Genomic DNA, 20,622 nt, shown 5'->3' on the forward strand with positions numbered 1-20,622 from the left:
ATTGGCAAATCTGCCTTGTCCTGCAAAGGGAGATAAAGGGCAAGCAAATACTGCAGCTGTGCATATTTATTTTTATGTAAATAAATGCATCTACAAGTAAGCTTCAGTTTTAGGATTTCGGCTGAGCTGGCCTGTTAATTCTTGCTGTCAAAATGTCCATTCTTTGGGCCTGGATGAATCTTTAATTTGCTTTCAGAACTGCTTATTTTTGCTTGCTGTGGCACCACAGAATCTCAAAAGGATCAGACTCTCACTGAAACAAGGTGTTAAGAGAGAGACGCAGCCAGTAATACAATCCGCTTATCTATCCCATGCGAACTGGGATCAGACAAGTAAGGGTTACACAAGTTACGAGCCTGAGCGATGCTCCTGACGTCTGAAAACATTTACCTCGGGAAACAGATTCATTGCTAGATCTGAGAGGGGATTTTCTGCCAGACTAAAACAGAACATCTGATCGCAAAATAGGCCAGTCTGTCTTCAGCTCAAGAGGCAGCAGCCATGCAGCAGCTGGAGAAGATGTTAGCTGTACTTGTCAACAACAGGCATGAACAAAAGCATCCTTTAAGTACAGACTTTGGAGGCATTTGCAAAGCGCTGGCTCTCTGGCTTGAGTACAACACGAAACAAAATAATGTGATTTTTATAGCAGAGCAGTTGCTTGTCTCAGAGCCTGCTGAGAGGCAAGTCTGGCAGAATTTTTGCCTTCAAGGTTTTCCAGCTGTAAGACTGTCAGAAATAGGAAGCTTTATCACAAGTCAAGAAAATCAAACTCAATGGAGAAGTGACAGATGCTTGCAAGAGAAGCACACCTGTAAATAAAACCTGTGAAAGAGGAACAAATGCCAGGAATGGCAGACTCCTAAGAAGGCATGACTTCAGCTTTTAACACCCTGTCAATCAGCTAATTGCTCCTCTTTGAAATTTCAAATTTAACAGCTGCCTTATTTGACTCAGTTATCTGAATTTTTTTTTTTTTTTGGTCCCCCCCTAAAGCTTCTTAGGAAGATTTTGCTTATTGAATGTATTTAAAGATTCTCAAGCTCTCTTGTTTCTGCTCCAAAGTTCTTGGCAGAGCTTTGGGCCCGTTCTCTCTTGGTGCCTGCCTATGCTCCTCGTACCATTGCTGGAAGTGAATTCTCCATATTCCTCCCAGCCAATGATCGCTGCTTACCCACGGCAACACAGCTGCTGGGGGCGGGGGGGTACACCAGCATTATAGACACGTGTTTGTCAAACAGGCGTACCGCTTCCGTCTAGTTGGTGCGGCCCAGGACCTTCCTCACTTCCTGGAGTTGTTCATAAGTAATAAACTGTAGGCTTTAATCAGAGTCCAGCTTTTATCCCTGATGTTTTAATTCGCTTCAGCATGACTAGAGCTTTGTATCTAATAGTACTCATCAGACTTACAAGGTACTGTGCAAGAATTTATCCTAATAATTCATAATAATTCTTTTCCACTTACTTCTCACCATAAGGTTTTCTTGCTTGCCGGGATTCTAAATAAGAAGATAGCATTATTTTTAACAAACAAAATGTGATTTAAAAAACACTATTTATTTCAATATGCAAAATGTGAGTAGAACAACATGGAGAGTCTTTACCTTTTTCTGAGTTTCAGCTACCTGTGTTCGTTGTTGAAAAATGAGCAAAGAGAGAGCAATAGCCAATTCAGCTATAAAGGCCTTTTGGCCTGAGAACAGGGAACTTAACTTACTGAACACTTACTTAAAATGAGAAGTAACACAAGGAGCAACACACTGGAAAACTGGAAACCATACAAAGATCATTCGGAAATGAAGACTGATTCATGACCAGTGCTGTCACTGGGAATCGGGAGTCAAGGAATTCTGCCAGCAGACAGGGATAGGGAATAGGCTTTCTGCACATGGTTGCTTTTCCCACCACCTCTGGGCCGTACAGGCACGGCCTCAGAAAGGAACTCGATGGAGTTGCTACTGTTGCTCCTTTTTCTAAGACTGGCTTCTGCTCTGCGTGTCACATTTCAGTTCCGCCTGTGCTTTGGCCTGGCCTAAAGCTCAGGTATGCTTCCTGCAGCAATGTGCCTTACCTGATGCGCAGTGTTCGTATATACACACACGTCCTTTGAGCCGGGACAGCGTGACCTGCCATGCTACTCCCGCATAATGTGCTGCTTTGACACAGCTTAACTCTTGAATTTCGCAGGAACTGACCCACACCACACACCTGTTGTGCCACACATCCTCTTCAAGTGAAGGATGGAAACACAACACTTCCCCCCCCCCCCCCAACTTTATCCTTACTGTCTCTCCACCCATCTGCTCTCCACTGCCATTCCTAACAAGTCATGGACTGTAAGACAAAGTAAATACAGCTCTTACCAACCAAAAAAACCCATTGAGATGACATGCACCAAAAGAGAATATCTGCTTCGGTCCCCATCTTCACACACAGTCATTCTGTTCAACCGGGGCCTGGAGCTGGACCATTTCTCAAAGCAGCTTTGACAGAAACCACACTTGGGCCTTACCCAGCTTTGAGTAGTTCAGCGGTAACAACAGAACATAGGATTTTTGTCAAAAATGTCAGAGAGCATAGTTGCCAAAGCACCTCCTCGTTGGGGACGGAAGAACCCGCTGGAATCGCACCGTTTAACCTGTTTTCTGTACTTTGTGACACAGTTTTCCCGTGTGACCGCCTGAGGGCAGCCGGGCCCCGCAGGACAAAGCGGGAATCCCCACCACCGCCTTCCTCCCCCAGGCAGCCTCCTGAAAACCTTGGGGTTTGAGGCCCATTGCAAAGTTCTCGAGTCACAGCCGTCTCGCCTGACAAGCCGTGGATACGTAAAAGCATATTCTCAGCATTTAGCCATTTTGCTATGAGACACACACCTGGGCAGGTAAGGCGAGCATAACACTGGGGAAGTACAGCATGGCATTTTATATAAAAATGATTTTTTTAAAAGAGAAGGAAAATAGAAATCATTGTTTCTAAAAAGCCTTCAATAAAGGTGCAGCTGTACAATCATTTCAAAAACTAGCCTCTGTGATTGACAAGGAAAGGGTGACTCTTCAGAGGGACCCTGGGCTCGTGGCTCTACCTCCCTGTGTAAGGGGTGAAACCCCAGCATCCAAAGGGCTGCAGCTGAGCCCCGGCTGAGCGTGGGTGGCAGAACCTGCAGCACCCCCTCTGAACTGGCCATCCGTACTGAGGAGGATGAAAAACTTCAGAGCCTGTGGCTCTGTAAGGACTACACTCCCCTTGGCTGCTCCGCATTCCTCTGCAATGTAACCACTTACATTGCTGCGACTGAAGTGCTAAAAAGCTAACGCAGCAAGCACCAGCAGAAGGTGACAGCACAACTGATGGCAAATTCTTCACCTCTGCCTTCATAGCCAGCCCATAAAGTTCCAGTTTAAACGCAGCGGCCTCTGCAGCCAGAACTGCCGGCCAGGCTGCGGCTACTGCAGCGCTCACAGCTGTGTGCCGCTGATCCAGCTATCGGTATCTGCTCATGTCCATACGCTGACATCAGGCTTCTGTGATGAAACCTTGCTATGGTAAACTCCATCCCGATCATAACATTCTGGGGGCTACAACAAAAACCTCAGAGCACCCCGGGTGCCCACCTTCCTGGAGTAACACTAAAGCTAGGAGAACGCTTCCACCACTTGGTAAAGCTTTGGAGTTGGCTGGCGCAGATAAGGAACACCAGTGTCAATCTCCTGCCTAACTGAAGGCCCACGTGATAACAGAAGAGCATAGTCGTACAAAGATCTCTAAGCTCAGACTCCAAGACAAGTTCATTTTTTCCCCAGTACCGGAGAATCTGCAGTAATATGCCTGCAGGTCGTTCAGTAGGTTGCAACAGAGAATGGCAAAGCCAAGGGACACCCAGTGCCTGTCGCTGAATGGTGAAAGCGAGTTTTCCCAGGACAGTATATGGTTAAAGGGGCTTTTCATTACTTACAAGTTACTACTCCTGGCCCCCATTGACTCAGCACCTGATCCTTGGCCCCACCCTTTGCAGCTAGACAACGAAAGGCCAGCCACCCAGACTCTGTCTTCAAGCCAGGACTGAGTCAGGTGCCGCAACTGATGACCCTTCACCATCAGAAAGAGGAAAACATTCTGGACCCAGTACAGTAATTCCTCGCAAACTTAGATCTGAAATAAACAAGGGATACGCTACACAGGGTAAGGGATACTCCAGACACAAGCAATGGATGCAGCTTATGCCTAGCCACGGCAATCAATCATACATTAAATACAGTCACAGCCTATCTTTTACATTCATATCACATCAGTGTCATCTCCTCCCATACTGTCCAAGCCAGATATATGTGTGTTCTTCCTTCATGTCAGTTAACACAAAACAGACATCAGAAAAACAATGAACTTCGTTTCATAACTAGCTAAAATGCGGAAAAAAACCACAGTCACCACAACATCCAGGATGATACTTATATCTTGACCTGATAACTCTTGCTGGGAGTTACTATTTCATTTTTATATAAATCTTTACTAGGATTTGGTCACCTATTATTTCTCATGAGGAAAGAAAACAACTCTTTTATAGAAAAAAAAAACAATGCAGATTGAAAGAAAAAACCAGGTTGAAACAGGCTTCAGAAAGCAGTGTGGTTTCCTATAACAATTTCTGACCTGCTCATCTCTTTCCTTTTTCCCCCTAACACAAGAGCTTGTTTCAGTGATACCAGCATTCAGATTACACCGAGAAGGCCAAAACATCACATCAGGCTTTCAAGATTTGTGCTTTTCTCTAAACAGCAGCATGGGGAACATGAACTTCAGTTGTATAACAAATGCATGTAACAAGGCGACTACAGGAGTAGGAACTTTTAGACAATATTCACAGTAAGATTTTACAGTGAGCTATTTCATTAGCTCCATTTCTTCTGACAGATCATTTAAGACACACACAGCAGCCTTGCCCAACTGACGCCCCTTTGAGGGCTACAACCATACTCATCATGAAAGCCCCCATTTCTAACCCACAAACACACCTAACAAGACCACTTATATCAATCCAACCACAATCCAACCAATGCGCAAATGTTACACCAAGCACTGGACCTTTGCAGCTGTTAAAACTGCGAGAAAATGGATCCTACTGAGTTTTTTATATAAATGGCTTCTTATTTACAGACTATCAATGTGGCTCACTTTGTTCTCAAATTTGACAGGCTTCGATTCAAAGGTCCCACATTTCTGAGACAGAAGAACCAAACGTAAGTGAAATTACCTAAGATCTGGAGACTGTGCAGAAATGAATATTCATCCAGATTGAAACGAAACTGTAAATCCAGGAACACGAAACATTTTTCTAAAACAGTTTAATAAAAAAATTGTGGAGTTTCTTGAAAAATCGGGGGAACCCAAAGCATATCGTGTGTGTCACCTGTCTTAGACACAAAGAAACACAATTGTCAAAAAAGATATTTAAGTTTAATACAAATTTTATACAAAGAAAATGTGAAAAAATACTTCCATATGCTAAAAGCAATTATGCTTCACAAATAAGGCCAGCTAGGCTATTTTTGACACAACTGCAATTCACGAATATTCTGTTCTCGCTTTTTTTCTTCTAATACTTTTTTCCCTCTAATATGGGTACTAGCTGGAGACTGTACAAACCGCATTCTTTTATAAACAATGGGAGAAATCAACATGACTAAAATGTACAACAGGATGTACTGGAATGATATCATACAATTAATTTTCTCATATACATACATCACCTTTGCTTTGTTCAATGCTTTCGTTTTACACAACATACAAAATGGAACTACAGCATAAGTGTAACAGACAGCATTTTCAGGGGTTACTTTCTCTCATACTGTACTGTTTCATGCTTACATAAAAACATAAATTCCATCATATAAATAATACATGCTCTGGCCCAGCATCAAATGTCCTTTGCCCATGTTTCCGATCCATGTTTTTCTCCACACCTAGTTCTTGTTCCATTCAAAAAGCTTTTCAAAGTCCTTTTTGGAGGATTTAAAAAAAAAAACAAGAAAACTGAACTGTGAAGCATAGGAAAAAAAAACTTTACTTTTCTCAATCTTTGATACCAATGATCAGAAACCATGCTACAACCAGCTGGTATTACACTTTGAACTTTTTCTGATATTAGATCGAATGAAATTTTAACCTAATTTTAACCTGTAAACAATATAAATTTTAACAGTCTGGTCACTGTAAAAAACAATGTAAATCTTTATGCCAGGTCCACAGATTGGAAATGTCCTAATTTGCCTAATACAGTTAAGTGAAAAAAGATACCCTTCATCATTTGGTTGCTCAAAGAAATTCTACAAGAGTTTCAAAGTGCAGAAATTTTTCTCTATCCAAATACTAATCGAGTTGTTCAGATTCTCATTATTATACTTTGATGCATAACTGCAATTTCCCAAGACCAGTTTTCAGTGTTAGCTTGTGATAAGGCTGTTTTAAACCTTCCTTTTCCAACTTCAAACGCTCTTTATAAGTTAAAATCAATACAAATATAAAAAGGAGATGGTACTCTAACTTCAATGACATCCACAAATTGTACATTATTTACAAAAGAAGCATAGATTTAATATGGATCTTACCTGTCCTCAGCTTTTCTAAGCCAGCGCTAATGCTTTACATTAATGTAGTGTAGTTAATGCTTTGTACACATATACAAAGCTAAAGTCTGAACCTTTGAGGTTAATCCAAAGAACTGTGTTTACTATTCACATTTCTATTAGATTTATTTATTCCAACAATTGTATGGGCTTCTTGTTAGCAGTTAGACTCTTCGTACTTGGACTGGCATTGTGGTCTGAACATACTGAACTCCAGTTCTCATTGCCACTGTCCCAGCAGAAGGACTTACCACTACAGGAATGGTCTGTGAATTAAAACCAAGAGAAACATATTGTTATGTTAAAGGTCACATAAACATGACCACAGATATAGAGATTTATTTTTCCAGGGAAAATCCAGAAAAAGTTCTAATTTTGTGCAAGAATTAATACCTTTATTACCGCAGTATTACCTCATTCCAGGGTAGAAAGTAGCATATTACTCTCCTACAGCCAGGAGTTTTTCTGTATTATTGTTACTACTATATAATTACAGGGGCGGGAGGCCCTGTAGGGACTGTACACGCTCTGTCTGTGCTTGGAGAATTTCCATAGTTACTATATCCAGTTATGTATTTTCCCCAAACTAATACATGGGAAGAGGAAAAAGGACTAAGAAAATCCTTTATCATTTGAAAAAGTTCTGACAAATCAAACTGGAGTATAAAAATACCCTTGTTTATAAGTATATTCTTGTTACACATTACTTAAATCTTTTTCCCCAAAAGGAACTCCCCCATGCATTCACTCTACACAGAAAAGAATAAAGAACATCTTTTGAACAAAAAAGTCCTTAAGTTAACTTTTGCACAGATCAATAACAAAAACATCAGCATTACTGGGAACTGTCTTATACACCCTGTAAAAATATTAATATAGAATAAACTTTTCACTTCCATCATACAGATCATGATTTATAAATCTTGACAAATGAAGTTTCAGGACATCTCTATAGGTGGTAATTGATTCTACAGATGCAGAGACAAAGGCACAAGAATGCTAAACAATCTGGTCAAGGTCACATCACTCTGGAAGATCTGGACAAGGATTTATTGAATCTTAAGTCTGTATCTTAACCTTCCTCCAAAAATGTGAGAAAGTCTAGAAATGTCTACACCATACAAACTGCAAGTGTGTTTTGATACAATTCCAGTGATGCACAACTGGTGATCAAACAAATGCATCCATTTCAGTTCACAATATTTTGTGGAAGAAACAGGAAGTGAGATTTTCAGGAATCTGAAAGTGATGCACATATCTTCCCCCTGATGGCAGTGTGACATTCCAAAGAGAATATGGAAGAAGAAATACAAGTTCACTGAAGCCCAGTGTTTCCCCACACTTTTAAGAAACCACATTAGTGTCTTAATGGTATTCCACAAAGATTGTGAGTATCCCTACTGAGATGGATTACAGCCTAGAGTGTTTATCAGCTCCTTTGTGACAAAGTCTATGCCTTCCAGAAGCCCAGTCATTCCATTCCCTGGAATGCAGAGACAACAAATTCATTTTTTTACATTGTTTCAACTGCAGAAAGAATAAAAACCAAACATGGATCCAATCTGCTAAATAAATTCAAGATTACTGCCATTTTGTAATTATTTCAGATGCATATAAATGGAAGTGGTACCCAGAAGATACACTGCAAGTTGTTCAGAGGAAGAAATTCCTAGTTGGAATCAAAGTCCAAATTGAACCCTAAAGAAGCCGTTATGTAAGTCACTGTTAGTATTACAGGTGGGGAAATGAAGGTTGCCACGGTCACCTTTTAAATATACACACTTACATAAATGAAAAAATTAAGTTTCAGTTCTTACAGCGGTCGGGCTATGGAATGTGCGAGACTCCTTAAACGTGTTAAGATCATTCCCTGAGAGGTAAATTTTCCACCTCTGCCAGTTTTACACATATGTACATTTTGCATACATATTAAACATGCACTAAGGTTTAAAATTATTTAAATTGCACGTGCAGTCATTAGAATACAGAGGTGTCTGTAGCTGTGCAAGACTAATGCAAATGTGTACAAAGTTTTAAACATGCACAAATAAAGGTTGAAACCTTTCAGACGTTCCAATTATGCTCTAGATAACTCAATACACTTTGTATTACAGAAAACTGATGAAGGTAACTGCCATTTTTCTGAATATTACACAAAATCACCTTACGATCTTACAACCTCTCAGCTATGCACAGAAGAGATCTAACATATTTGATGTTTGCTATTTAATTTTAAAACACATAGAAAACCTTGTTGTTATGGTAATTCAGTCCAAGCAACTTCGGGCTAATGCTGCAAAGGTGCACAGTGCTCTCAGTTGAGACAAAATGAGCTGAGTTAAAACGCTGCTAGGAATGTGAAAAGTCATGATCCCCACTAAAAGCGAAACATTGGTGTGGAATATAATGGCTACGGATTACTGTCGGTATGCGTGCACGTGCGTGCATTCACGGACATACACACGCGTGTATCCCACAGCTGGGGGAGCAGTGTGGGGGAGTGTGCACGTCGGGGCGTGTACACACGGAGAAAGACAGAGTAACTTCTCTAGCAAATTAGGCCTCACAATGACATTGTGGTTAAACTACACTGTTAAATTAGTACATAGTTATTATTATAAATTATCTAACTTCAGTCAGAAAATGAACCGAGGTTATCCACACATGGGCTTCTCTGTTGAACCCACCACTGAGACAGCGTGCCATTCAGTTACCAGTGCAGTATCGGCGTATTTCCTTCTGGTAAGAAGAATGTCAGCTCAGATATTATGCTGACTATGAAGTGAGCACTGCAGAACACGACCAGTTGAAAGAATGACATATTACGGTGCATAAAATACAAAAATCAAACTCACTTCTGTCCCATCTCCTGTGACTGACACTAGGGAATTCAAGTGTCCCCGGTTAAGTCTTTGATGGAAGAAAACAGGTCTGATTCCAATGCTCTTTCCCATAATTTCACAATGCTAATGTGCAAGACTGCATGGGATATACACTACTGATGAATGCATATTTTGTTTTGTAGTTACTGAGATGTCACAAGAATATCAAGCATAGCTCAGAATTAATTAAATATCTTTAGGATACCATAGACAAAAAGATATTTGAAAGATATTTAAAATGAATTCTATATATTTACATTGATGTTGTGGTCAAGTATATACATGAAACGGACAAATAACTAACATCAGAATGCAAAATGGAAGTCTGACTGTCCTCAGTGCCTTCACTATCTTTAAAGACAACTTCTGAATCCTTGTAATCATGAATGATGAAATGAAAGGGCGGAATGTTGCACAGCAAAATAAGACATTTTGCACTGCAAGTTGAGACTATACCAGTGAATTCATATCTTGATAGAACGGCAGACAGACAGCCCCCCAGAAATACTGAGCAATTTTAATGCCAGGAACAGTACTACTGCAGACTTTAAATGACAATATTGTACTTACAATTGTGGGTTGAGTAGTTGGAATATAGGTGGTGGTCTGCGGTACCTGGACCAGTTTTATAGGCTGGTTGCTTGTCACACCTGTTGCTATCTGCAGAGACAGCACAGGCAACCTCAGTAGAAGTCTCAGCTCTTATATAAATTCCACCTAGTTGTTATTATTATTATTATATGAAATCTATGTTGGATGTTTTGTTTGTGTTTAAAATTTGCATCTGAATGAATTCACAGGTTACTTCTTTGTTAATAAAACAAAGTTCAAATTATGAACATGATCAATGTATACAGCATGATGTTTCAGGTAGAACATCTATGTGAAAGCAATTCCAGATTTGTATAACTGGAATATTCCCTGGCAAAAGTTTTAGGTAATTGATTTTCTCCCGTCCCCTGTTTCCACAGTAATATGAAGGTTGTGCTGCCACAAACAATGTATATGAACATTGACTGAGCCAGAGTTTAACTAACTTCATCAAAGCATTCAGATGGAACAGCACATCCTTTTTCCCCTCTTCAAATCTGTTTCCCAAGTTACTCCCTCAGATGACATGTCAAGCCCAGAGATCTAACACCAGACAGTAGCAAAAGTGTCAAGAAATGAACACAGCTCTCTAGTTTACTATGCTTCCCAATTCTATAGGACTATGTCAATGAGACATCATGCTGGAATCACAATACTACAAAATTAGTTTGTTTTTAATATTTTAAAATACAACAACGCTCCTACTGATGTGGGGGATCACGTGTAAGGGTTTGAAGGATCAGCTCCCCCATAAAATTTTTCATTTATTAAATCTTGCAAGGGCAGAAGAAAAACGATGCTGAAATTGCTAATAGTCAAGCCCTACCTATAAAGCAGAATCTTCTCTATAAACATTTTCTATATATGCAATGTTAAGTCCCTTTTTTTAGAGCATTTGCTCATCCTTGCCTACTGAATACTATTAGAGTAGATGCTATGGAGGATTTCGTAACTGCACACTGCTCCGTTAACTGTAGATCCAGGTGAGCTGTTGTATCAGTGTTATGGAACATTGTGGTACCCTAGTGGCAGTCTGTTGTGATAAAGTAAGTTGATTTGAATGCAGGTCTTGAGCTTGGCCTCTGAACCCCCAGGCAAGAAGGGCTTGGAAGTGCTGCAGTCAGTATTGCTTATCAGAAGGCAACTTGTATCGAAAGATCCAGACCAGAAGCTACACTGATGGGTCCTGGAGAGAGAGAGAGAAAGAGGTCCAGTCCCCTTTGGCTGGAAGGATGAGTCAAGCCAACACAAGGTTTTATTGGGAATGAGTGAAGGGGAAAGGGTGTTCCCAGAGGACAGGAGATTTTTTTTTGCTTGGATGAAGAAAAAAAAAACACAACCAAAAAACAACCAAACCACAGCTCTCTATCTCACTCCCCAAATCACACTTTGAAATATGCAAAAGGTCATAAATTCCTGGCCGATCCAGGGAAGCCTTTAGGGGTAGGTTTCAGAAAAATCTTACATACTGCTTTTGTTTAACATGACCACAATGATACTCACTGTAACACTCTCTTTGCTTTTATCAGCTGAACCTTCCTTTTCCTTCGGGGTGCTGGCTGTTTCTGTGGGTGTAGGCTGCACACTTGAACTGGGCTGGGACGATTTATTTAATGTTTCTGTGCTAATTTCAGTATCTGTTTCTTGCTGTGTTGCAGTAGCTAAAATAAAGGAAAAAAAAAAGAAAGTAGTCACTACTTGTGTGTACTAGTCCACAGTCACTCTTCACAGACACATCTGCACTCATGCAAATGAAGAATTTTGAGTCACTGCGTATTCCACCCACCCGAACCCCCTCAGCTGTGAAAGAGGCAACCCAGAGCAAGATTACCTGACTGTGTGCAAGATTTCATATGCTCAGGCCAGTGAGCTTGTTGGCAGGGATAGTCACAGTAGCTAGTATTCCAACAGCAATAAAAAATTGCCTCTTTCTTGCAGTTAGCACACCACTGCTTCTTTTTAGTTTCATCCACTGCTTGCTGCTTTTCCAATTCCAGCTGCTTCTTCACCTCAGCAATCAAACGATCTCGTTCTTGTTCTAGACTCTGACGCATTTCAGCCATTGTCAGTTCTACTCAAAATGCAAAGGAAGATGAGTTTTGCATTTTCTGCCCCCCAACAGCAAGGTGCAAAACAATAATTTTCATTAATTCAAAGATAACATGAAATTAAAACTAGCAATCAAAACATTCCCTGACTTTGGGCATCTCTATTTCATACCTAGTCAACAAATGAAAGTCTTTCATCTTCTTTTCTTTTTCTGACACTGTGATTTCTACCCTTAACTATTACCTTCCATTTAACACTTTAGTTGTAGATATCCCACAAGGGATCAGAATCCAGGTGTACTAGGTACAGCATAAATACAAAAAGGACATATGCATGTGCTGCTAACATACTCTGTCTTTACAAGCCCAAACTTGGCTACAATCTCCAGAGATACCAGAGAAAGTAGGTTCCTCCAGTGGCTATATTAACAGAACCTGGTTCATATGACAATTAGAGTGAAGTAATCAGCATAAAATATCTCACGAATTATCCAACTATGCATAAAATAAAGCTATTCTGTCCTATCAAAAGCTCTCTTTAGCTTAAATTTCTCTCAGAGGGCTGAACACCTGTTGCTTACTACACAAAGATAGAAGTAACTGTGTGTCCATACTCTAAAGGTGTCCACTAACATCAGCAGGGCACATTATATAAGGTTGTCCTTCACTTGGACAATTTGTAATATCCTATGATGAAGGTAATACATAGTACAGACTACACGTGTTTGGACTGATACACTGCCATTTTCATACCTAGGTTGTGCTTCATTTCTGAGAGTTCCTGTTGATGCAGCCACTGAAGTTTTTCTATCTCAATCCTCAAACGCCGAATCTAAGTATTAAACATTTCATGGTTAGTAATAATAAAAAGGGTTTAGTGTATAATACGTAATTATTATACAGAAAAACATGCCCCAAAAAAAGAGCCTGATCATCACTTACATCAAGGCACCTTCATATTAACATGAGGACAAGACCATAAACCCCAAACCAAAGTTTAAAGTATTCTAAATATTTGTTCGCTAGATTTTCCTACCATAAAAAGTACAGGATTGTTTAAAAACAAAAAGCATTTCAATTTAACTTGCTCTTGCTTCCTCTGAAATTGGTCTAGTCTCAAATTTCTCTAACTGGAATAAAAAAAATCTAGTACTCAGTTTTGCTTGTATTTATTACTATGACTTCTTTTTTTTTTCTTTAAAACTAGATGAGGTTTAGGAAAGCCATTTTTTCAGTCACTGTGGATTGGGAACACAAACATCATTGCTCAAAATTGTGACTTCCTTGTTTTGGTTAAAACAAGCAAGCAAACGATCACACCTAACTCTGAGCTTTATTTGTTTACATTTATACTTCACTGAGACTGCTTCATCGGCTTTTTCCAAGTTTAAAGAAAACACTTAAAGGATACTAAGTACTACCTTTGGAGACAATTAAAAGAAATGTATAGCATTTCACAAAAAAATGCAAAAAAATATTTAAAGTATTTTTTTAAAGTGTTAAACACTATGGTCATAATCACGTAACTGGAATAAGCCACTTAATACAATTCAAATACATGCTTTAAAAAGATGATACTTTCAAAAAAAACTATTTCATTTCTGATTTTAAACAAGGTGATACAAAATTAAATCCTCAACAGAAGCTTTAAGGATCTGACCTTGATGGCTTACTGTTCTTGCTGCTTATCTTAGTGTCCATCTGATATTTTTTCAGTGTTTTTCTCTACCACTCTAATCATTACTTGTAAAACAGGATAGAAATTAGGATCTCTAGATTGCTGCAGTTTGTTAATACTTTCTAGGTATATGGTAGTTTTATGTATCAAAATACTATTTCGCAACTTTCAAAGTTAAAATGCAAGGAGTATTATTTTATTTTTTTTATCTTACACTAACCTCAGCTATTGTACTTCCAGTAGTATTTTTTGAAAGATCATTATATATTTCAGTCATTGTTCCTTTGATGGCATCCATCATCTGAAAGACAAAATTAAAAAAAAAAAAATTGTTAGATTTAAATGAGATTAAAAATGTATTTTTACTAGATACCCTCTTTCACTTCCTTTCAACCACTGTAATGTGAATTTAATTACCACCAACAATGTCTCATATCTCTCTCTATATTTACCTAGGTCTACTTTTAGAGGATTGTTTAGAAGGCAGAACACAACGTTTTTGATCAGGACTCTGATTTTTAAGTGCCCTTAACTGGTAAACGGCTTGACCTTCTACTTTTACAAGTAATTGCCATTGATATAATTTACAAACAAAAAAAATATAACCATGAGTTGGGGGAAGAAACTCAATGAAAAAGAAGATAGAAAAAAGACATTTACTGACATTGCTGGCCACTGACAATCCCACCAAGACCATATGGTTGAGTGAGAACACTGAAAGTTGATAGTTAAGATTAATACTGGTGCTTTTAATGCCTCAACTTTATTTCTTTACATAGTATTCACCTTGATTTTTTATTTTAAGATCTAAGAGAGTATATGAAAAGCTAATGTCCCATCCCTCACTGTCACTGTTGTGATAAAAGTATTGCACCACATCTTCTCTTTAACGACTTAGCTTCTGTTTTTACACATGAATACACACTTATGACAAGTTACCATCTGAGGAAGCTATACAGTGTTTTAAAACAAAACTACATTTTTGTATATGTATTACTGGACACAGATTAAGAAATATGAATGTTTACTGTAAATACAATGCTGAGAGGATATCTACATCTTCAGGAGAAAAAAAAAATCTAGCTGTTCATACCTAGTAAAATGAATTTGCAACATATGACAACCTGAAAATAAAGTTATTTCAGAATTTGAAACGTCAAAAATGTGAAACTTCACTTCAAAATAAAATTTCAAGAAAATCTTGCTCAAGAACTTACTTTGCTAGTATATTTAGCAATATCTGCAGCCACATCAGCTGAAGCTGTTGCAATTGGCAAGTCTGTATTAACTGAGGAAGAAAGTGTACTTGCAGATCCCGAACTGGTAACCATAGAAATAGGCTGAGTACTTGTAACCAAGGTTATAGTGGATGTGGAAGTGCTCTGGGTGATTTCTTTTTGCTGCACAGCTAAGAAAAGAGAACATACAGCAGATCAATCACAAACAATTATGAAAATAGGCAAGCTTCTAAATTTAATGCCTAACTTAAAAGTGTGCACCTAACCATTTCAAAGACTTACATTATCTATAAAATGCAGCCATTTAATCAATTAATTCTACAGTGCACATCCACTGAACTTGTACATAATTGTAAGCTGAAAGGAAATGAAGTAAATGTATCTTTGAAACTTCTTATTTTAGAATGGCCAATGCAAAAGTCTCCCTCAGATCTGTACTCCTCCCACTTTGGGACTTTTCCATCCCACTTCCTAGGAATTTACTTCATAACCTCTCAATTTGGAGAACTCTCATCTAAAACCATACATAGGAGCATAAGTTAAACTTTGACATTTTCATTTTCCATTATTTTGAAACGTATTATTAAATTTATTTTCCTTTTGCTTTCAAACAAGGTTTAGTGACCCACTGTTGAAAGCAGCCTACTTTAGTAATACTTCCTGGTGTTATTCCCATTCTTTTGTTATTAGTGCTACCAATTATTCTTAGTGTTGCAACATGTTTAATATACATACATCCAGATCAATGTTAGCCTTTGGTTGGCTGCATAGCAAGGAATGCAACATGAGATTAACTCATTAAACCAAATAAGTTATTCATAGTGTTCATTCAAACAAGGTAAGAAAAGTATTCTCATCTTTGGTCAATATTTGAAATAATCTTAAACAATGGGCAATGACAAAATGAGAGTACAAACCAAAATGCAAGGACTCTCACCTTTTCATCCCTAATGACTATCTGCCTTAATTTATTTTTTTTAATTTAGGACAATACTTTTCAATCTATTTTTTATGATTAATGTTATTAAAAATGTCTTCATTGCCAATATCCTCAAAACAGGAATTACTGAAATAAAAAAGTTATTCAGTTTACCTCTATGTACTATATTTTTGTTTATGCCAATACAGTACATAAGAAACTTATGGATTTTACAATTTTCATTTGATATATTTCTCAAATATAATATTTAGGATGGAAGATGCTATATGCACTCAATAGTATCCATATTGATAAAACAAACTCATAGGCTAAACATTTAAAGTTCAGCCCATATTATTAAGCTCTTAAAATAAAGTATGATTCTATTAAAAATAAGACCTCACCACGTTTCACATTTCTTCTTCTGACTGAATATTTCTGTAACGAATTTGTGCAATCTACAAATAAAAAGATATCACTTCTTCACCACTTTTCAAATGACAGTCACAAAAGCAGTTTGGGATCAGAGAAATGTGCCTCTGGTAAACATCTGTATGTGACCTCTTACCCAAACCTCTCTTCTGTACTAAATTAGTGGCTTGCCAGCAGTGTTTGCAGGATGGAGAATACCTATTCATCAGGCACACCAGTAAACAATTCAGTTTATTAACTTGAAATGACAAATGAAGCTAGATTTACATAAATTTGCTGTTCTGTAGAGTGAAGCCCATAGAAGCATAGGCTTATTATATCACCACGTGCCCACTACTAGCAAACTTTCAGCGAAGGACACTCTAAAATGCCGCGGCTGTTTGCTCAGTAAAGTAGCATCAGTCTTATTAAGAGTTAAGCAACAGAGATCTCAAAGACTAATGTAGCCTGGGTAATTTCATTGTCGTCAAATTATACTCTTATGAAAAATGTACAGATCAGCTTCTTGTTAGATAAAACTGGATCCAGTTTGGAGATATTGAGGTGATAGTGGTAATCATGCAAGTGGAATAGTTAATGATTTTAGCATATATCCAGAAAATAATTCAGTTCACTCTCCCAAGCCTGTGATGGCTAAGAATGGCAAAAATATTTATACAGATACACACACAAACTTTTTATCATGAAAATAAGGAGACATGACTCTAAATACACACCAGAAAGAGCAGGTATGGTGAGTAAGTTGTTGTATTTTAAAGTCACTTATCAGAGTAGAACCACACTGAGATTTTGTTTATATGGAAGAACTCCTGGTTAGGCAGCCTTGCAGCACTGAGATCACTACTGGGGAATTATGGCATCACAGGCACATTGAGTTAGAAAGTGTATACCTTTAACTGCTTGTCTTGTCTGATATCTTGTCCCTTGAGAGGACTGAGCTTGCTGTGACTGAGACTGGTGGCTCTGCTGCTGTTGCTGTCTCTGCACCTTCTGCATGTGCCATTTCTGAGAAGATGTCTGAAATTTATTTGAAGAATTCCACACTACGCGCTGCACAGCAGGGGCAGTTTCCTTAGGCAGCAGAGGCCTCTGCTTTTTCACAGGGCTTCCAGTGGCTGCTGATGGAGCACTAACAGTAGAAGAAGCACTAGTAGTTGCTGTCACACCAGCTGGTGGAGTCTGGGCTGCAGAGCGGGTAAGTACTGGAGTTTCTGGTAGAGGCTGAGTGCTTGCACTGGAGGAAGGTGGAGTTTTACCTGCAACTAAACAAACATAAGATGTAATGACAGCTTTTGACTAACACATCTGATTTATAATTTTCCATCTTTCCAAGAGCCATATGCACCTTCCAGTCTACTTTGAAATATTTTCCTCAAAAGGTGTTTGATATTCTATAAGTAAACTCATTTCAATATTCTACAACTAAGCTCATTTCAGTCTAGTTGAAGTTGGTGGCAATTCAGAAGCACTAGGCAACAAAACAAAACAACACAACAACAAAAAAAAACCTAAAAGCAAAACAAAACAAAACCAAACGTACAAAAACCAGAAAACCAGTCTGACTTCCTTCAGAACATATGTGAGAAGTTAGCATTTGTTAGCATGTTTCTGGGTTACCACTTACACCTGCATCCCAATTTCTTTCAGGAGAAAAATACATTCAAAAGGAACAGTGACTGAATAACTGAAGGAATAGCATACTAAAAACTTTCTAAACAAAGGTGAACTGGCACTGGCAACCAAATAGACAGTGTATTTAAGATGTAAACTTTTCCAGAGTTCATAGTTAACTGTTCCAGATACCAGATCAATTTAAGAACTGAATGACTCTTCCAAAGATGTGGCCAGGAAAAGCATATCTGAAAGAGAAGGCTGCTACATTGACAGGTTTCTGGAAAGACAGCAAAGACCTTCAGATTTGCATGCATCAGTTCTCTTTTCTGGACCAAGGCATTTTAACACTAGATAGCCACAAGTAAAGGTAGAGGCGCTGGAATCACGGACAGGACACAAATTATGTCAAGAACATATTCAAATAGGTCTATATATACGGCTATTTAAATCCACTTTTAATTTTGCTCAGAGTACGTATTATTCTTTTGCCTCTATATTGAAGTAAAATTTTAGGATTACTTATTTCAACCATCACTGGTTTAGGCCACTAGTAAAACATGAATCAGTGGTTTTAAAATACATAAAGCTGCCTTGCTCAATACATTTTTAATTAAAACAAGAATCACTCAATATAAACTCCCCAAAATTACAATTCTGTTCTTAGTTTATAAGCCTCTTTTCTTGACTACCTCATAATAGCATTTAGCCATTAAATTTCATTTTAAGATTAAAAATTCAGAGGCATTAAGTTGTCTTCTAATGTAGGCTTAGTTAACTGATTGAAAATATGGTTTTAAATAAAATGATTGAGCCAACATGTTATAAAATTTAGACAAGAAGAGAAAGTTACATGAAGAATAAAATATTTTCCAATCTAACCATTTAAGTCTGGTTTTCTATTTTGTTTTGTTAAAAGGCTAACATGCAGAACAAGCTTAGCAAAAGCACTTTACTCATCAACTGAGATTGCCTTCCTCTTTTATCAATGCAGAGAAACAAGGGACAATACATGGGATTTAGCTGTTCTTTCCATTATTACTGAGAGCATTTACATTGATTTCAATGGGACCTTATGCAATTTGTATGTTGATAAATTCCAACTTCTTCTATACCTGCAATTTTGGGAAATCTGTGGAAAAGTAAAGATTTAACTGAAAGTCATAACAATTGCTAAATAAATTCTACATGTGTCACAGAACAAGTATTACAGATACTCATAGTTCTATGCTGCTGAAAGGAAACTCAATGAAACTTGTTTTATTTAAACCGGAAACTATAACGGGGACTGAAAATCTTTTTCATAGTCATAAAGAATGAAAAAGCATTCCTAAAAATTGTTTTAGTACAGGTACTTTTATCTTAATGCAAAAAATAAAGGTAACAACTCTGGTTTTGATAACAGCCCTACAGAACAGAAGAAAAAAAAAAAAAAGGAAGGAAAGAATTTCATCCTACCATCTTGTTTAGGAGGAGGTTCTTTAGATTCTTTTTTGGGTTTCCTTCCCTCACGGCCACAATGATCATCTCCTAGATCGATGACAAGTTCACTCTCAGAATCAGAGTCCAGTCCTAGGTGCACAGTTGGAGAGTCTGTTTCATCTTTACCTTTCAGTTTTTCTTTTGCAGGATGCTGTAAACATTTTCCCTTTTCAGAAAATTCTTTTTCAGGGTCTGTAATTGCCTTTTCTTTGATTGGGTCATCTGTTTTCTCCACTTCTGGACTTGTGCTTTTAAGTTCCTCCTTGTCTTCATTCTGTGCTGGGGGCTTAAGTTTTTTTTTCAAGCTCAATGATTCTTTGTCACTTCTTGTACCTTCCTTGTCCTCTCCATCTTCTTGATCATTCTTTGATTTCTGATCCTCATCACTATATTCGCTGTCACTGGTGTCAGATTTTTCAGAATCTTCAGAGTCACTGTGTTCTACTGCAGTATAAACAGCTTCAGATATTTCATTTATTCCTAATTGTGGGGAGGAAAGTACATTCCATGCTGACATCAGACTGACTGACATTACCAAAAAAAATACTCTATATACTGGAACAAAGTGTATACATATCATTATTTTAACTGTCACTCCTTAAGCTACAGATACTTCCTTTAGTCCCCTATCAATACCAGAATGTGTAAGAATTACCTTCCACATATGCCAATTCATATTTTTATTTCATTCAATGGCCCTTCTTGCACTGCTTTTTTGCACTACCTGCAAGCTGTTTTGTTCAACTTAGGACCAATGCTGGCAAATACAAAGAGGAATTATTTTTATCCACAAGAAACCAACTTAAAATCAGTAACACTAGTCACCTGATTGAAGTTACTGACATGCATCTTTGCAGAATCAATTTTAGACTACGTAAGTTTTGCAAAGAGAATCTCTACTTTTTTTAGTGCCTTGAAAGTCTTTAAGTGTTAGACAACACTAATGTTTCTAACAGCATTCAGCTCCTGTGTGACTGGATTACCTTTTTGTGCAACTGATGTTGTTAGGTACAATTTTTTGAATTTTTCAATTTATGAAGCAAATATTAAGACTATTATTCTGTCATACTAGCTATATCAGAATGGTACAAAAATATATTAAAAGATAAAAGCTTTTTGAC

The 20,622-nt window shown here is 37.9% G+C and overlaps 1 protein-coding gene across 5 annotated transcripts in view; it reads right to left on the reverse strand.

The window, feature by feature from the left end:
* Nucleotides 1-5,324: 5,324 nt before the first annotated feature.
* The window catches only part of ZMYND8 (zinc finger MYND-type containing 8), a 56,246-nt gene continuing 40,948 nt past the window's right edge, over nt 5,325-20,622 (reverse strand). For 4 of the 5 annotated variants that reach the window (XM_086760377.1, XM_010117908.2, XM_086760375.1 and 1 more), the window contains 8 exons: nt 19,478-19,981; nt 17,299-17,670; nt 15,037-15,227; nt 14,040-14,120; nt 12,895-12,973; nt 11,925-12,164; nt 11,597-11,754; nt 5,325-6,886 (listed from right to left, as the gene is read on the reverse strand). In XM_086760377.1, coding sequence (XP_086616503.1) covers nt 6,785-6,886; nt 11,597-11,754; nt 11,925-12,164; nt 12,895-12,973; nt 14,040-14,120; nt 15,037-15,227; nt 17,299-17,670; nt 19,478-19,981 — 1,727 coding nt within the window. In that variant the 3' untranslated portion in view covers nt 5,325-6,784. Of the gene's footprint in view, nt 6,887-10,749; nt 11,280-11,596; nt 11,755-11,924; nt 12,165-12,894; nt 12,974-14,039; nt 14,121-15,036; nt 15,228-17,298; nt 17,671-19,477; nt 19,982-20,622 lie in introns of those variants that run through there. The other variant, XM_086760378.1, reaches the window with a different exon arrangement.

This window comes from Chlamydotis macqueenii, chromosome 16, assembly GCF_036417535.1.
Source record: "Chlamydotis macqueenii isolate bChlMac1 chromosome 16, bChlMac1.mat, whole genome shotgun sequence".
NCBI lineage: Eukaryota > Metazoa > Chordata > Aves > Otidiformes > Otididae > Chlamydotis > Chlamydotis macqueenii.